The sequence below is a fragment of the Gekko japonicus genome, unplaced genomic scaffold, assembly GCF_001447785.1.
Source record: "Gekko japonicus isolate JY-2015 unplaced genomic scaffold, Gekko_japonicus_V1.1 scaffold927, whole genome shotgun sequence".
Taxonomy (NCBI): Eukaryota; Metazoa; Chordata; class Lepidosauria; order Squamata; family Gekkonidae; genus Gekko; species Gekko japonicus.
Window position 1 is genome coordinate 539,289 of NW_015169805.1, and position 15,516 is coordinate 554,804.

The 15,516-nt window shown below is 43.9% G+C and overlaps 1 protein-coding gene across 1 annotated transcript in view; it reads right to left on the reverse strand.

Moving 5' to 3' along the window:
- The window catches only part of UGGT2 (UDP-glucose glycoprotein glucosyltransferase 2), a 140,968-nt gene that overhangs the window by 63,581 nt on the left and 61,871 nt on the right, over positions 1-15,516 (reverse strand). The window contains exons 12-16 of the mRNA XM_015417131.1: positions 13,386-13,505; positions 9,429-9,514; positions 6,119-6,254; positions 3,647-3,778; positions 29-190 (exon numbers count right to left, since the gene is read on the reverse strand). Of these exons, the coding sequence (XP_015272617.1) occupies positions 29-190; positions 3,647-3,778; positions 6,119-6,254; positions 9,429-9,514; positions 13,386-13,505 (636 nt within the window). The remainder of the gene's footprint in view (positions 1-28; positions 191-3,646; positions 3,779-6,118; positions 6,255-9,428; positions 9,515-13,385; positions 13,506-15,516) is intronic.

The following is a 15,516-nucleotide window of genomic DNA, read 5'->3' on the forward strand; positions in this document are numbered from 1 at the left end:
TATATATATATATAAATGCTAAACACACCATGAACACTGCCCGCTGGAAGGACTCTGTAGCATCCATGATCTTCTGCAGAGAGGTCTCGAGCTCTGCGACATTCATCTCTTTTCTATTAAAGGGTACGCCATTAAAGAGGGCTTGAGGCAATGGACCCAGGCCAGTCTTCTGATAAAATGCTGCTCCTGCCTAGACAGATCAGGGATGTCACCGTTACATGGAATGCAGCTGACTGCAGGGAAAATAAGTGATTAAATACCAACAGACAACGAACACAAACGTCCCCGTGCTGCTCTCTGGAAGGTGGGGGGCGGGGAGTGATGTATTGTTCTCGGACCACTTCCCAGAAAGCAAAACATAGAACAAAATACAGTCACATGAGAACACACACACACACACAATGTACAGAAATTGTTGTGAATTTACAAAAGACTATTTGGGTCGGCAATCTCGTTGTTTAGCTGACAGTGTCTGAATATCCGCACTCCAATCATGAAGATGTGTGTAGAGGAACATGTATCGCCCTGAGCATCATGTGACAGGCAAGCAGAACATGTCACATTCCACTTTCCTGAATTTACATATCTACATCCATGACAGGTCAAAAAAATTAGTACCTCATACTGTTATTTAGTTTTTGTTGTAAATTAATAAAATAAGGGGGGGGGGAATTAGCACCTCTGCCAATCCTTTGATTAGGGACCGGCTCCCTTCTAAGTGCTCTTTGATTTTCACTCTCTTTTTTTGTGCGTGTTTCTCCTGGCTACTCAAGAAAACCCTCAAGTGATTCTCTTCCTCACCAGTTTTCCTCACTTTTTTCAAGCAGAACAACTAGGGTTGCCAAGTGGAACTTACCTTGGCAGCGGGGGACTCCTGGGTGGATCCCGGAGCGCGCACGCTGCACACCCGTCACCAGGAAGTGACGTTATGACGCCGGGCACGCTGGGGGCGGGGCCACGACCATACAAGGGAAAACCATAGAGTTTTCCCTTGTATGGCCGTGGCCCCACCCCCAGCGTGCCCAGCATGCCCACGTCACTTCCGGGTGACGCGCACGTCAGGGAGGAGTTCCCCCCCGGGCCCGATCCGGCAGCACCAGGGAACGGGCCTCTGGGGTGGGGGTTTCCGTGCCCCCCGGGGGGACTTGGGATCCCTCAGAACAACTCCATTTACCTTTCAGAGCAGGAGATGGTCATCTGTGGTGGGACACCTGGCTAGGGACAGAATAACCTTTGATGGACCTCTTCCTTAGCAGGAAACGATGTTTTTGAGCAGGGGTCCCCACCCTTTTTGAGCCTACAACCACCTTCGGAATCCTGAGACAAAGTGGTGGGTGCAGCCACAAAGTCACTGCCACAAAATGGCTACCACAGGAGGTAGAGACAGCCACAAAATGGCCACTGCCGCTTACCTTCAGGAGCGGTGAAGATCTTTGTGCTGTGGTGGCAACTGCTGGCAAAGCAACGTTGTTAAAATATGCACAGCTGATCAGACCTCCAATGGTCAATCAGAAGCCCTGCTGGGCAAAAGCCCCACACAGCCATGCCCACTTTCTAAAAACATTTGGCGGGTGTCAGGTTGGTGGGCTCCTTGGTGATACACACACCACACTGGGGACCAGTGTTCCCTCTAAGCTGAGTTAGTGTGAGCTAGCTCACAGTTTTTTAGCCTCTGGCTCACACATTTTTGTCTTAGCTCAGTAAGGATGGCTTTAGAGCAAATTAATGTATGCAGTACCCTAATCACTTGCTCACAACTTTAATGCCAGTCGCTCACAAAGTGGAAGTTTTGCTCACAAGACTCCACAGCTTAGAGGGAGCATTGCTGGGGACCCCTGTTCCTGAGCAGAGCATGGGAGTTGTACTTCCCTCTGCCTCACCAACAGAGTCAGAAGGCCGACAACACTGGAAATCTCACATTCTGGTGAGTAATTTTGTATTTAAGGGTAAAAGTCTTGTAAGGCCTCTCCTGCTTCCTAATGAGCAGTTCCATCCCCATCCCCTTCTCAAAGGTTAGAGATTTTTGCTTGCCGAGAGGGTAGGAATTGGAAGAGCCAGCTGGCTACTAGCAGAGGTGACAGCCACCCCCGCTGAGAGCCACTGGATTCAACGGGGTCTGAACTAGACACCCAACTGGGTAAAGCTTTTAAAACTAGAGGGAGTTCATATTCTCAATGCTCCCCATTTTAACTTTGCCCGCGCCTTTGGGTGTGATGCATAACTCTCCTCCTGAAGTTCAAGATGGGTAGCCACGTCCACCTCCACGTCTGTAGCAGTGGAAGAGAGTTAAGAGTCTAGTAGCACTTTAAGGACTAACAGAATTTGTGATCAGCTTTATTTTTTCTATTTAATTCAATTTACATCCCACCCTCCCTGCCAAGGCAGGCTCAGGGCGGCTTACATTAAAAGTTAAAATACATTAAAAACATAAATTATAAACATCCTAGATGATCATAAGCAGTGGACATAATCATAAAGTGCTAGTAGCGAGTATTTGAAGGCAGTATGACAGTACATAGAAATCCCAGTAGGACATGGTGGAATTTAATATTTTATTTATTTTATTTTATTTATTTGACCACAAAAGAGTATAGTCAGAGTTGGTAAACAGCTTATCAGACCGTCTATACAGGCTGGTGCAGGCTGCTGATGGTAGTCCAGGGGGAGCAGGCCTTGCCACAGTTCAGCTGTTAGAAGCGGCTCCTAATCAAAGGCCTGGTGGAAGAGCTCCGTTTTACAGGCCCCGAGGAACTGTAAAAGGTTCCACAAGGCCCTGATGTCTTCCAGGAGCTCATTCCTGGCCCTGGTTGAGGTCAGCCTGGCATCATTGGGTCCAGGGAGGGCCAAATGATTTTGAGACCCCGACTGCAGTGGTCTCTGGGGAACATGTGGGGAAAGTTGTATCTGAAGAAGTGAGCAGTGACTCACGAGAGCTCATACCCTGCCACAAATTCTGTTAGTCTTTATGGTGCTATTGGACTCTTTGCTCTTTCCTCTTTCTCAAAATACCATATTGGCATGGGGTGGTGACTACTCCCAGTTAGGGCTGCCAAGTCCCCCCCCGGGGGGGGGGGGATTCTCCCGCTAAAAGGGCTCCCAATCTGCCGGTCTGGATCCAGCCGGCAGGGGGAACCCCACCCCAGAAGTGGCCAGATCAGGCCGACGTGCCCGGCGTGATGACATAGCCCGGAAGTGACGTCATCACACTGGGCACATCACTGGGCGATGCTCTAGCAATTGCCCTGAAAACTGTATGGTGCCATAGAGTTTTTAGGGAGATTATCAGAGCGTCGCCCGGCAACGTGCCCAGCGTGATGATGTCACTTCCGGGCTACGTCATCGCGGCGCGTGTGCGCAAGGACTCCCAGAGAGGGCCCTGAACTCCGCTATTACTTCGGTAAGACTTGGCAACCCTACTCCCAGTCCATAGGGTTGAACAGCTATCACAGCATGAGGATCATCGAAGATTAGCGCGGGGTGGGGGGACAGAAGAAACCCTATGTCCTCAGATCACTCTCCCGTCAAAAACCACAGTGTTCAATGCCAAACATCTTTTGGGCCTTCAATTCAACTGAGTCAGTTGTTACAGAAGAGCGAGATGTTTAAAAGACCTTTTCTCCTTTATCATGCAACGTCCCCTTTATACCATTCTATTATCATCATAGTCTGTGTGGACACCCAGGATGTCTTGCATGTCGGCATAAGGAAATTCTCTGCGAAGAACAAGCTTCACGTGCTCCACGGAAAGTACACCTCCATTTTTTACTTCATGGTACATCTAATTAAAAGGAAAGGGAGCGAAAGAGAGAGAAAAAAGAGGTAACCTATTGAAATGTTCCTATTATATTAAATCTTTACCACCAAACTCTGCAAGTGGGTTTCTGCCACCCAGTCACAGATCTATTCAGTTTAGTTTATTACCCAGTTTCCAGCAGTATCCAGGAAACTTTAATATCTTCAACCAATTAAACTTCAATGAACTGTTCTCACTCTTAAATTAATCTACCGTATGCATTTCTATGCACTAAGGGAAAGGGAAGGTATTGGGTGGGGAAGCAATGAATGAATGAAAGCAATACATTTTCTACGTAATTATGTGCATTCACCTGGCTTTCTTCCAGTACCCAACCATGAACTGGGTCAAGCAACCAAGACAGATATTTACACAATAAAACTGTCATGTAGACTATTCCATAGCAGAGTGCTAGAAATATGCGTGAATTGTCATACACAGAGTCATTTTAGAAATATTCTAGCCGTCTGAGCAGAGCTATTATATTTGGCAAGTGGGGACATAAAAAAAATCTCACTGCTATAAATTAGCTGTTAATAAACTTGGGCTGGAAATTGGCATACAACTCCAGAACCATCCCCCTTGTAATAGCTTTGGGGGAAAAGGAACTCGGCTGGCTTTGAGAAAGAGAGTTGTATAGAACCCAAGAAATATTATTTTATTTGGGCTGGGTGGGTACAGAAGGACTTGTTTCAATCCTTGTTTAAGCATCTTGACTTCCCTCATCCTCAATGGCATCAGCGAGTGTGACACAGTGAAGTAATATTCACTCCCATCACTGTACCATTTATTCCGTAGGAGTTCTTGTCAAGACTTGTGCATATTACCCTAGTAGTGACACACAGGGCTACACTGCCTGGATATAAGAACAGTCACGCTACATCAGACCCAGGTCCACCTAGACCAGCATTTTGTTTCGCACAGTGGCCAGAAATGTCTCCAGGACGCTAATAGGCAAGGCACAGAGGCATCGGATTTCACGCAGCTGTTGTCCCCAAGCAATGGGTGGTCAAAGTTACACTGCCTCCAATGTTCCCTCTAAGCTGTGGAGTCCTTTGAGCAAAAATTCTACTTTGTGAGCTACTGGCATTAAAGTTGTGAGCAGGTGATTTGGTTACTGCATAGATTAGTTTGCACTGGAGCCATCCTTCCTGAGCTAAGACAAAAATGTGTGAGCCGGAGGCTAAAAAACTCTGAGCTAGCTCACACTAACTCAGCTTAGAGGGAACACTGACTGCCTCTGAAGTTCCATTTAGCTCTTGTAGTTAGCAGCCTTAGGCTTGCCAGTTCCTCCATGAATTGGTTCAGCCTCCTTTTATTCAAACACAATGGCCAGTTTCTGTGTTGTGTGAAGTAGTATTTTCTTTTGCCTATTCTAAATTTAATGCCCTTCAGTTTCATCAGGGGAATTCCAAGTTTGAGTGTCATACACCTCTGACAGGCTCTGCGCCATCTTTTTTTCTTTCTTTCTGAACTAAAAAGTGACAAAGGTTTCGTTCTTTGAAGGGAAGGGAAGCTCCATCCTACCGATCATTTTGCAGCATCTTTATCAGCTTTACTTACTGAGATGAGGCAATCAAACTGTACATCATATTTCAAAGACACCAAAAGGCATTTCAAGCCTGGCCACTGTGCTTTCAGTCATAATCTCTTTGCACGGAATCTGCCTTTTCTGCTGTTACCGGAATTGTTTTCCCCCCTGGATTTGCTCTCGCACTCAGTGCTTCAATGGAAACCATATTTTGGTATAGGAGGAAGATTCTATCTTCTCCCTCCATGCCTGCCACCATATCAGGTAGTAAATTGGTAAGTTTCCTTTTCTTCCACTTGATGTATGCCTCACGGGTTGATTATTTGTGTCATCTTGAGACCTGATCTACCCCCTGTGCCTGTCTAGACAACCAGCAGGAACTGATGTGCATGATGTGCAGAACAGCTAGATTTGAGTCCAACAGAACTTTAGAATACAAGAAGATTTTTGGGATATGAACTTTCAAAAGTCAAAGCTCTAAGGTTCTGCTAACAGCCTCAAACCCAGCTGTATCTTGAAGCAGTGAACCAAAATTACTTCTGGTCCTCTCTGATTAGGATCTTTGTAGTTGTGCACAGGGAACATCAGGTTGTTCACAAGGAAGCATGTGAATAAGGTGTTATGATAAGAACAAAACTGGGCAGGAAGGGGGGAAAAGGTATTTTTAAAATAAAGAGTGCATTTCCATAGCCTCCAAATATGAAGAGACCGTGTTCTGTGGCTACTTCATACCTCTAGGAAAGCAAAGGTAACCCTGAGGCAAGTATGAATTTTCATCTGTTTACAGCACTAACATTTGTTGTGGTGGTGAAGGCTTTAGCAACGTCCACTTCATCTGCAACGTAGTTAAAGGCTCTCCACAAAGCTACTCCTGCATCCTTATTTCCATCAACCTCTTCATCAGTATTTAAGATGAAAACAAATCCAATTCTGCTCAGGAAAGATGAAAATTGCACAAGAATCACACAAGACCATATGTTCAAAGCAGATTAACAAAGGTTGCTTTAGATACACACAAACACACACATTGACATTTTTAATGGCAAGCAATTCAAGATACGAGTCTCAGAGGAACACAGCATTTAAAATATTTGGAGTCAAATGTTGTATTACAACATCCCACTAGTGACTTTGGTGGTCTAGGCAGGCAACCAAGGAGGTACATTTGAAGGCTGAGTAGCTTAAACCAGTACAAAAACACTTGCCTGACCAGTTTTTTGTAGATGTATAGCAGAAAACTGCCAGAAACATTTGTTGTTAGCATATACAAGGCATCCTCCATTACTGTACCTGTGGTCAGTGCTTTCACCTATGTGCTAGATATACAGGCACTTGAGGAGGGGAGACAATGGGTTCAATCCAACCCACTTTTCGACTGGTGAAAAAAGGAGGAGGAGTCCCCTATGACTGTCCAAAAAGACTCTGCTGGGGATCATGAGGCCAGCACAGACAAAAGCCATGTTGGATGTGGGCTGAAATAGGGCAAGATTGAGTGGGAAAGGAGGCTGGATCCAACCCAGCATACATTGCTTTCTACACCCACTTGAGGTGGCGATGGGAGATCTTGTGAATGGAACTCCCCACTGTTTTTTTTAATATAAATTGCAACTGCACAGACCCCTAGTTCTGATTCAGCGTGCAGTGCCAGGGGGAGGGGAGGGAAGATTCCACTTCCATCCCACATCATTTTTGCAGTCTGATTAAAAAAAAAAAATAGGCAGAAGATGTTTGGTCCTCCATTTGGGCCACCTCTCCTTTCTGCTCCAAAATTATAGATGTGTGTTTGAACTCATTTAGATTAATTTCACGCTGGTAGCTCACCTCTAAAAATTGGTTCACACTTCCAAAACACTTAACCCAAAACTTTGGAAAAATTGCGGGGATATAGGAAGCTACCTTCATTGTTGTATCTCCTGACCTAAGATTACCCCTTTTGGGGGATCTATACTGATACAGATTAAGTCCATTACAAATCTAGATCTTACTCTTACGCCAGAACATTTACTCTTGGGAGACTGGGAATCTTTGACGAGCTCATACTCACTTAAAGAAAGGGTGCCTTTATTATTGTACGCAGCAAGAAACACTATTGCATTAACTTGGAAATCATCACAATCTCCTACAGTCTCACAGTGGCATCAAAAATTATGGAAATTATACATCATGGCGAAGCTCACAGATAATCTGGATAACCTGCTTAGGCGTTCTAGACAGTCCTATTTTTCCTCTATATGGTTACCTATACTTGAGTATTTGTTGTCTCAAGGGGAAATTCTTCAATTGTAGTTGATCTTGGATTATAACGATCTTTCTGTTTTACATACTGATTGCACAGTTATGTTTTAACAATATATCATAAGAACATAAGAACATAAGAGACGCCAATGTTGGATCAGGCCAAAGGCCCATCCAGTCCAACACTCTGTGTCACACAGTGGCCAGAAATACCAGTGCCATCAGGAGGTCCAGCAGTGGGGCCAGGACATTAGAAGCCCTCCCACTGTTGACCCCCCCCAAGCACCAAGATGACAGAGCATCACTTGCCCCAGAGCCCCTATCTATACCTTGTGGCTAATATCCACTGATGGACCTCTGCTCCATATGCTTATCTAATTCCCTTTTGAAGCTGTCCATATCAGATAGAATGGTTACTGTTCGCCTGCTCAGAGACATGTTGAGGTGCTATGTTTATATTCTGCTTTACAAAATGTATGTGTATTCCTCTATTTTAACATACTTCTCCTGTATTGTTACTTGTTCTTTGTTAATTCTTAACAATAATATGTTAATTGCAAAAAAAATAAAATAGGTAATTCATGGGGACTTTATTTCGCTCCCCATGGGAACACAGAGCATTTCTGGGGAGTGAGAGGATTCAGATAATGTACATGGCATAGAGGAAAGAGCTGAACACCTTCCGTTTGCATGCTGCATGCTGACTGCAATTTAACAGGAGAGAGAGAGAGAGGAGCAGAGAGAAAGCGAGAGCTGTTTATGGAGCTTCTATTGTCTTGTCTACTTTGACTTTGCCTGCTTTCTTCCTTGAATAAACAAGCATAGGGGCCTGTTGCCAAAATAGCCTCAAACAGGATTAAACTTCCCAAACCCATTTGAAGGGTTTGCCAGGTCCCTGGCCACTGGTGTGGAATGGGGGCAAAGCTCCCTCTTAGGTGTGGAGTCTTGTGAGCAAAAAATTCTACTTGGTGAGCTACTGGCATTACAGTTGTGAGTGAGCGATTTGGCTACTGCATACATTAGTTTGCTCTGGAGCCATCCTTCCTGACCTAAGACAAAAATGTGTGAGCCAGAGGCTAAAAAAAAATGGGAGCTAGCTCACAGTAACTCAGCTTAGAGGGAACACTGGATGGGGGTAGGGGGTTGCCAGATCCAGATTGGGAAACTACTGGAGATTTGGAAATGGAGCATGGTGGGGGACAGGGACCACAGTGGGGTACAATGTCACAGGGTCCACCCTCCAAAGCATTCATTTACTCCAGGGGGAACTGATCTCTGTAGACTGGAGACGACCTGTGATTCTGGGGGATCCCCAGGTTCCACCTGGAGGCTGGCACCCCTACCCATGTGTGAACACTGATGATGCTTTGATGACTGCCGGGTCCTTGCGGAGGTAGCTCGAAGACAGAGCCACCTTCACAGCTACCTCTCTAAAGCCGAGGGTTTAGCAACCAGCCCACATTTCTGCCGCACTCAGTGTGGCTCACCAGAGAACCACTTTGGGCGCTCTCTCCATCAGCTTTCCTGTTCTGCTGGCCAGGAATGCTGAATGCAGCTGGAAGCTAAAGGAGGTGTGTCCCCCGGAGACAGAAACTGGGCACGATTAATTCTGATTCTGCAGCTGAAATCCCATTTGATGGTGGGAAAGGAGGAGTATAAACATTTTAATAAACCCTATAGATAGATGGGTGGATGATCAATGCTGCAAAATATAGATCGTGCATACATGATCTATTGACAGGGCAGAACATTTTCTGCCATGGGAAACCCTGGTTCCCATTAAATGCACTTAGAGCAGGATTTCATTCTGTCTGTTTGTAACAAAATGGCACCATAAATTTTTTTTAGAAACAATGATATTGAAATTACCTTATAGGTACCCTTTGATTGTAGATTACTTCTACGAGTTTCATGAAGGCAAGCGCCTCTTCCTGCAGTGGGTCAATAAAGAGGACCTAACAGGAGAAAAGGTTTCACAGGTCTAACACGATGTTCATCTCACTTTTCTGTTCCCTCGCTGACTTGAAAGCCACAAGAGAGCACATGCGCACGCACACACACGAAACAAGCTCTGACTAAGGGAATTAACTTGTGTCTGGACTCTCCCATTACTGCAGATGATGAACTAGGGTTGCCTACCACGCAGAGGCCGGAGATCTCCCACTATTACAACTGGTTTCCAGGCGACAGAGATCAGTTCACCTAGAGAAAATGGCCGCTTTGGAAGGGGGACTCTATGGCGTTATACCCGATGGAAGTCCCTCCCCAAACCCTGCCCTCCTCAAGCTCCACCCCCAAATCTCCAATTTCCCAGACCCAGAGCTGGCAACCCTAATGGTGGCTCACGTGACAGAATGCCCCTCCTCACAAGAAAATTCCTGTCAGAGAGAAATCTATACGCTAGAGACAAAGGTTCTAGGCAGTTTGTTTTTACTGCTTGACTGATTTCACACAAGAGATGCGCCATGGTTGCGCCTCCCTTTGCCCCGCTTCTATTGGTCAATTTCCCACTTGAAGCTGCATGGCCGCATTTTGACCCGCAGCTTCGCCCAATTTTCCCCACGGTTTCGTGATCCTGATTTTTGAGGATCAGAAAACCGTGGGGGAAATCGGGCAAAGGGAGGTGCGACCGTGGCGCAGCTCTTGTGTGAAATCGGTCCTTGTCTTTATGCAGCTGCCTCGAAAAACGTCTCTGGAGAGGCAACATATACGTTTTTCTGAATAAATAATTAAAAAATTAATATAGCTGTTCGCTGGCATGCTATTCTGAACCCTCTATTATAGTCTAAACTGGCACAGCTCAGGTACAGGTTTACCATATAAACGAGAGCTATGCTGGAATGAACTATGTAGTCTCACACATTCCCAATTAAATAGCTAGGAATGTTGTTTTTTTTAAAAAGAAAGAAAGAAAAAGTGCAACTTTAGAATGCATGAATTTGCACTAAATAATTTGGCTCTGAGCAGTAAACAGTAATAGAATTGTCATTCTAATTCTGCTCAGAAACCCAAAACTTGTGTGCCTATCAATACCTGCACTAAACCTCTTCTTCCCGGCAAAGAAGAATCAAATCTAAAATATATACAATCGATAGGTACGTTTTGTGCACAGTTTGTGTTTTTACTCTTGGAAAAAATATTACTCTTGACTGATATATTTTTATTTTTCAATTCGGCAGGGTGTTAAGTACTTCAGACTGGTGCTCAAATTCTTAACTCATACCCAGTGCCACGCGGGTGCACCTATACAACCCTATGTGACAATTGCCGCCGAGAAATGAACTCTGACTGCCACCGCCTTTTCAAATTCATGCAGGCAGTAGCAATCAGGTTGAGATAAGCTGTGTCACGTAAACCGCATTAGGATTTAATACAGTATTTAGTTACACTTCCAGACAGACTTCAATAGGCTCTTTCATAGTTAAATGTACTTAAATTAAAAGTCTAATCATAAGGGAGAATAGAACTCTGCTTTCTCTGCAAGGATAAATTGAAGATTTAGTATTTAAAAGTCACCCAACCATAAAGCCGCACGTTTTAATGTCCTGTCCTAGCAGGAAGGGTACAAAATTTGGTTGTAGCAGCCCAAACATGATGCATCAACACTGGTATTCACACGACTGCTTTCTTTGGACTAATACAATCAAAGTGCCTGCTCCTTAGCAGACTGGCTAGAAAAGAATGAGTGGGTGACCTGCAGATAGAAGTTCATTTGAATGCTTTCAGAAATTTTAATTGACATTTAACTTCTAGAAAGAACAATAGCCTTGCAAAATAGGGCCTTTCATAATTAGGTAACTCCGGTTCTCAATATAAACCCTTACGCCTCTTTCCGGGCTCGCTCCCTGCCCCAAAACTGGAACGGCCTACTATCACCCACATGAGTTCAGCAAGCAACAGACATGCAAAGTAAGAGGTGTGGAAAAGCTGATTTGAAATGGCCGATTTGTTGCACAAATTGAAAGTACTCACTCATACTAGAGCACCCCTGGATTCTCTTTGGGCATAGGCCGATTCACAAATTACTGTTGCAGCACAGGATTCATTTCCACATGGTCAAGGACTGTGCTGCAGGAGTAAACTTTGTACATGAAACTTTATGTAGTAATACCCGAAGGCCCTCCAACTGCAATGGTGACATATCACCCCACCCACAGAGGCTCAACAGATGAGGCACATGAACTCCAAAGGATTCGGTCCTGTGGCCCCAGTTTTCTGGCCATTCATTCTGGGCTCCCTGGTTTCTGCCAGGGTGGGGCCACGAGTCTGCCCAGAATTACAATGACCTTCAGGCTACAAGTTCCCCTGGAGAAAATGACAACTCTGGAGGGTGGACTCTTACATCCCATCCCTTCTGAACTCCTTCCCCTCCACTAACACCGACCCAAAATCTCCAGGGATGCCCTGACCGCAACTCAAGTCTCAGGCACCACATGTAACGAGTAGAAGCTAGCAATGAGGACTGTATATACATCTTCTTAAGGCTGAGGAGCAACAGCATATTGCCTTAAATAAACAGGAGTCTTGCAGGACCTTGGAGACTGACAGATTTGTATTCTAGCACAAGCTTTCATGTCCTACACTTTGAACTTGTACCTGGCCGTGGACTGCAATAAATTATACTCATTCATGCCCCACTTCAGAAGTACTGAGATGGTTACTTATACCAACAGCATGATTTTTAGAAAGTGAATTTTGGTATAAGAATTGTCTGAGTATAAGATAAATGGATATATAGGGTGAGGAAGCATCAAATGAAGTAATTTGAGTTGATTGTGGAACAAAATTATTTTGATATATTATTTTTGTCTATGATATATTGCTTTGCTAGTTATACCTGTGTTTGTAAAGTGAAATGATGTAAAGGATTAAGTAGGGTCTTAGAGACTCAAATGATGGAAAGGGTAGAGTAGTCTTAGAATATAAGAAATAATGAATTTAATGACAAGTTTGAATTAAAGGGAAGGTACTGGATTTAAAGTCAAGTTGGGACTAAAAGGAATGTATTGGAGTAGCTTTCTCCAAGGGAGCAAATATGAAGAAGGTTTAGGGAGAGGAGAAAGAGGGAAATTGAAAAGTTACTACTATTGGATGCGTGTAATTGCAAGTTTGTATTTTTGGTGATGGTATAGAGGGAAAAGTTTGCGTTGTAAGGTATGTGAGGTACAGTGATTTAACTAATCAAGAATACTATTATTAACAATTGTAAGTGAATATGTATTAAAATTGGAAATTAATAAAAAAATATATATTTTTTAAAAGTACTGAGATGGGCCAGCCCTCACTCGGCAGATCTTCAAGGTCCTATAAAACCCGTTTGTTTTCGCTGCTGAATTTTTGGCATGCTGCCCTGGAGCTCCAATCTCCAGAAAGGGAGCTCTGGCAGCTTCACTCTAATGCTGCATCACAAGATGGTACTTTTACAGAAAGGGCAGTATTCAGGTTTGAGCCAGGAGGTACCAATTAAAAGGGTTGTCGGTATTGAGGCTCCCACGGGGAGGTAATCAAAGAGCCCTTTCCTACGGTGGCAATCCAGACTTGCATGAGAAAGGGGGAAGCAACGTTTTCAACAGTCTTGTCCTGTTCGTTGCCAGTCATATGCAAAGGATGCATGAATGTGCCGGTGGCAGCGGGAATAGGCCAGCCCTGCTCGGTATACATTGCATGCAACTGAATGATCCGTTTCTAAGCGTTATACCCACATACGTGGACAGCTGCTCTACAGGAAACTAGATTTTTAGTGACCTCCACATCCATAACCCCAATGTCTGAACAGACTCTAATTTCAGGAGAAATTCAGCCGCACACTCGCACACTAATACGCACCAAGTTATACAAATTGCGCCGAATCTGTCGCATCATTCCTCTAAATGCTGGCTTAAGAAGTTCCTGAAAACTTGTAGGCCACTTGTCATAGGGCTGATCCTTTTCGATGTCATTGATCCACTGGGGGGGAAAAACACATACCGGTGCTTGCCAGAGGTCACAAAGTTACTAATAAAAATAAGACATTTATAATCAAAATACTCCTGAATATTGCATGCTAATGCCCCTGAGCATGTCACCTGCGTATAAGGCTGCCAATGTGCTTAGGCCTTTTCTAAGCCTTAACTTAACTGAGCAGCAGGTGTTTTTCCATGTGCACACACAAAGCTGCCTTCTACTGAGTCCGACCAGTGGTCCGTCCAAGTCAGTATTGTCTACTCGGACTGGCAGCTGCTTTCCAGGGTCACAAGTCTTTCGTAACACCTACTGCATAATCCTTTTAACTGGAGATGCTTGAGATTAAGCCTGAAGAGCAGATACTTTAGCACTCAACAATGGCCCCTCCCCAGGAGCACTTGCACAGCTGGGAAACCTGAAAGATGACTCAACCATAAAGACAGGCGTAGATCATTCAGGTCTTCTCTACCAAGTCAGTATCGCCGGCAGGGCACCTACTTTTTTTTGGTACAATCTTTTTATTAATTTTCACAAAGAAGTTAACAAATTAATCCTACATGTTTTACCACATCAATGAAAATAAACCATGCAGATAATAAGTTAATAAATTAATCAGTTCACCTCTCTATTATATTTTTTGCCTCATCAGTTTTTCAAATCGTGCAATTCATGTTTCTCCATATAGCTCCCACAACTATTTCTCACATACTATCCACGTTGACCAATTGATAATAATAATTCCCTATAAATCTGTAATTGTTTACCTTCCCATGGAGCTAAATTTACCATTATCCACCTCTACTCTTTTATAAAAATCATTTATGAGCCATTCCATTACGAGAAATTTGATAGGTTAAGTCCTAACTAGATCTAAATATTGCCACACCGCCTCGGGTTGTTACCTAATACTAATTCATTTTTATCAGGACCCGTCTCCGGCCCACTTATGATAATATACATGCAAAAAACAGTTCTACACAATAGACAAATTTGTAATCACATTGCACTTTCCTTCCCAATCCCCATTAGAACAAAAGTCAATACACATGCGCATGCTCTGCCACAGAGAGGCGTCATATTATAAAGGTTCTTAGCTATTCTCCTCCCTGTGGCATTACATTTATAATTTTCTATTAAATAAAAAAGAAAAAGAAAAAACAAACTGCAACAAACATGAAACAAAAATATACCTAAGATCTCAGCAACTTTTCTTCCTAATTCTACTAATCAACATATCACAAAATCCACCACCTTATTATTACAACTGATTATTGCCCTTCTACTCTACAAAAACAAGTCCATACCAACTGTTTCCTTGTTACCTAGTTTAGGGACTGAAAAGTTATTATTATTTTTTAATTGGCAGAAGTTACTGCTTATGGGTTATAAGGTATGAGTAATATATTGATAGGCAGGGTACCTACTTTTGTGGTCAGGGCCAGTGTTCCCTCTAAGCTGAGTTAGAGTGAGCTAGCTCACGGTTTTTTAGCCTCTGGCTCACACATTTTTGTCCCAGCTCAGGAAGGAGGGCTCCAGAGCAAACTAATTTATGCAGGAGCCAAATTGCTTGCTCACAACTTTAATGCCAGTAGCTCACAAAGTAGAATTTTTGCTCATGAGACTCCACAGCTTAGAGGGAACATTGAGGGCCTGTGTGAACGACCCCCAGCCCATGCGGCTGCGTCATTAACTGTTTCTCCCTAGATGCACATAGAAAATATGGCTCCCATGGCCTTACTTTTTATTTTAAACCCTTTTATTGCCAAATATGCTACAGCAGCATTTTTAACGCTTTCTACCTTCTGGAAATGTTTTCCACATTGATTTATCTGCCAAGGAACTCCTCAGCACCTGTGAAACAACTGCCACAAATTGCAGACGGTTCTGCAGCATGCTCTACCCGGGCCTATTGAAATGTGAACTGAAAGCACAGAAACGTCCCTGCGGCTACGCATGAATGGGTAATACTGTAACAGTAAGTAGAAAGAACAAAGTCTGTGGCCCCACCCCCCCC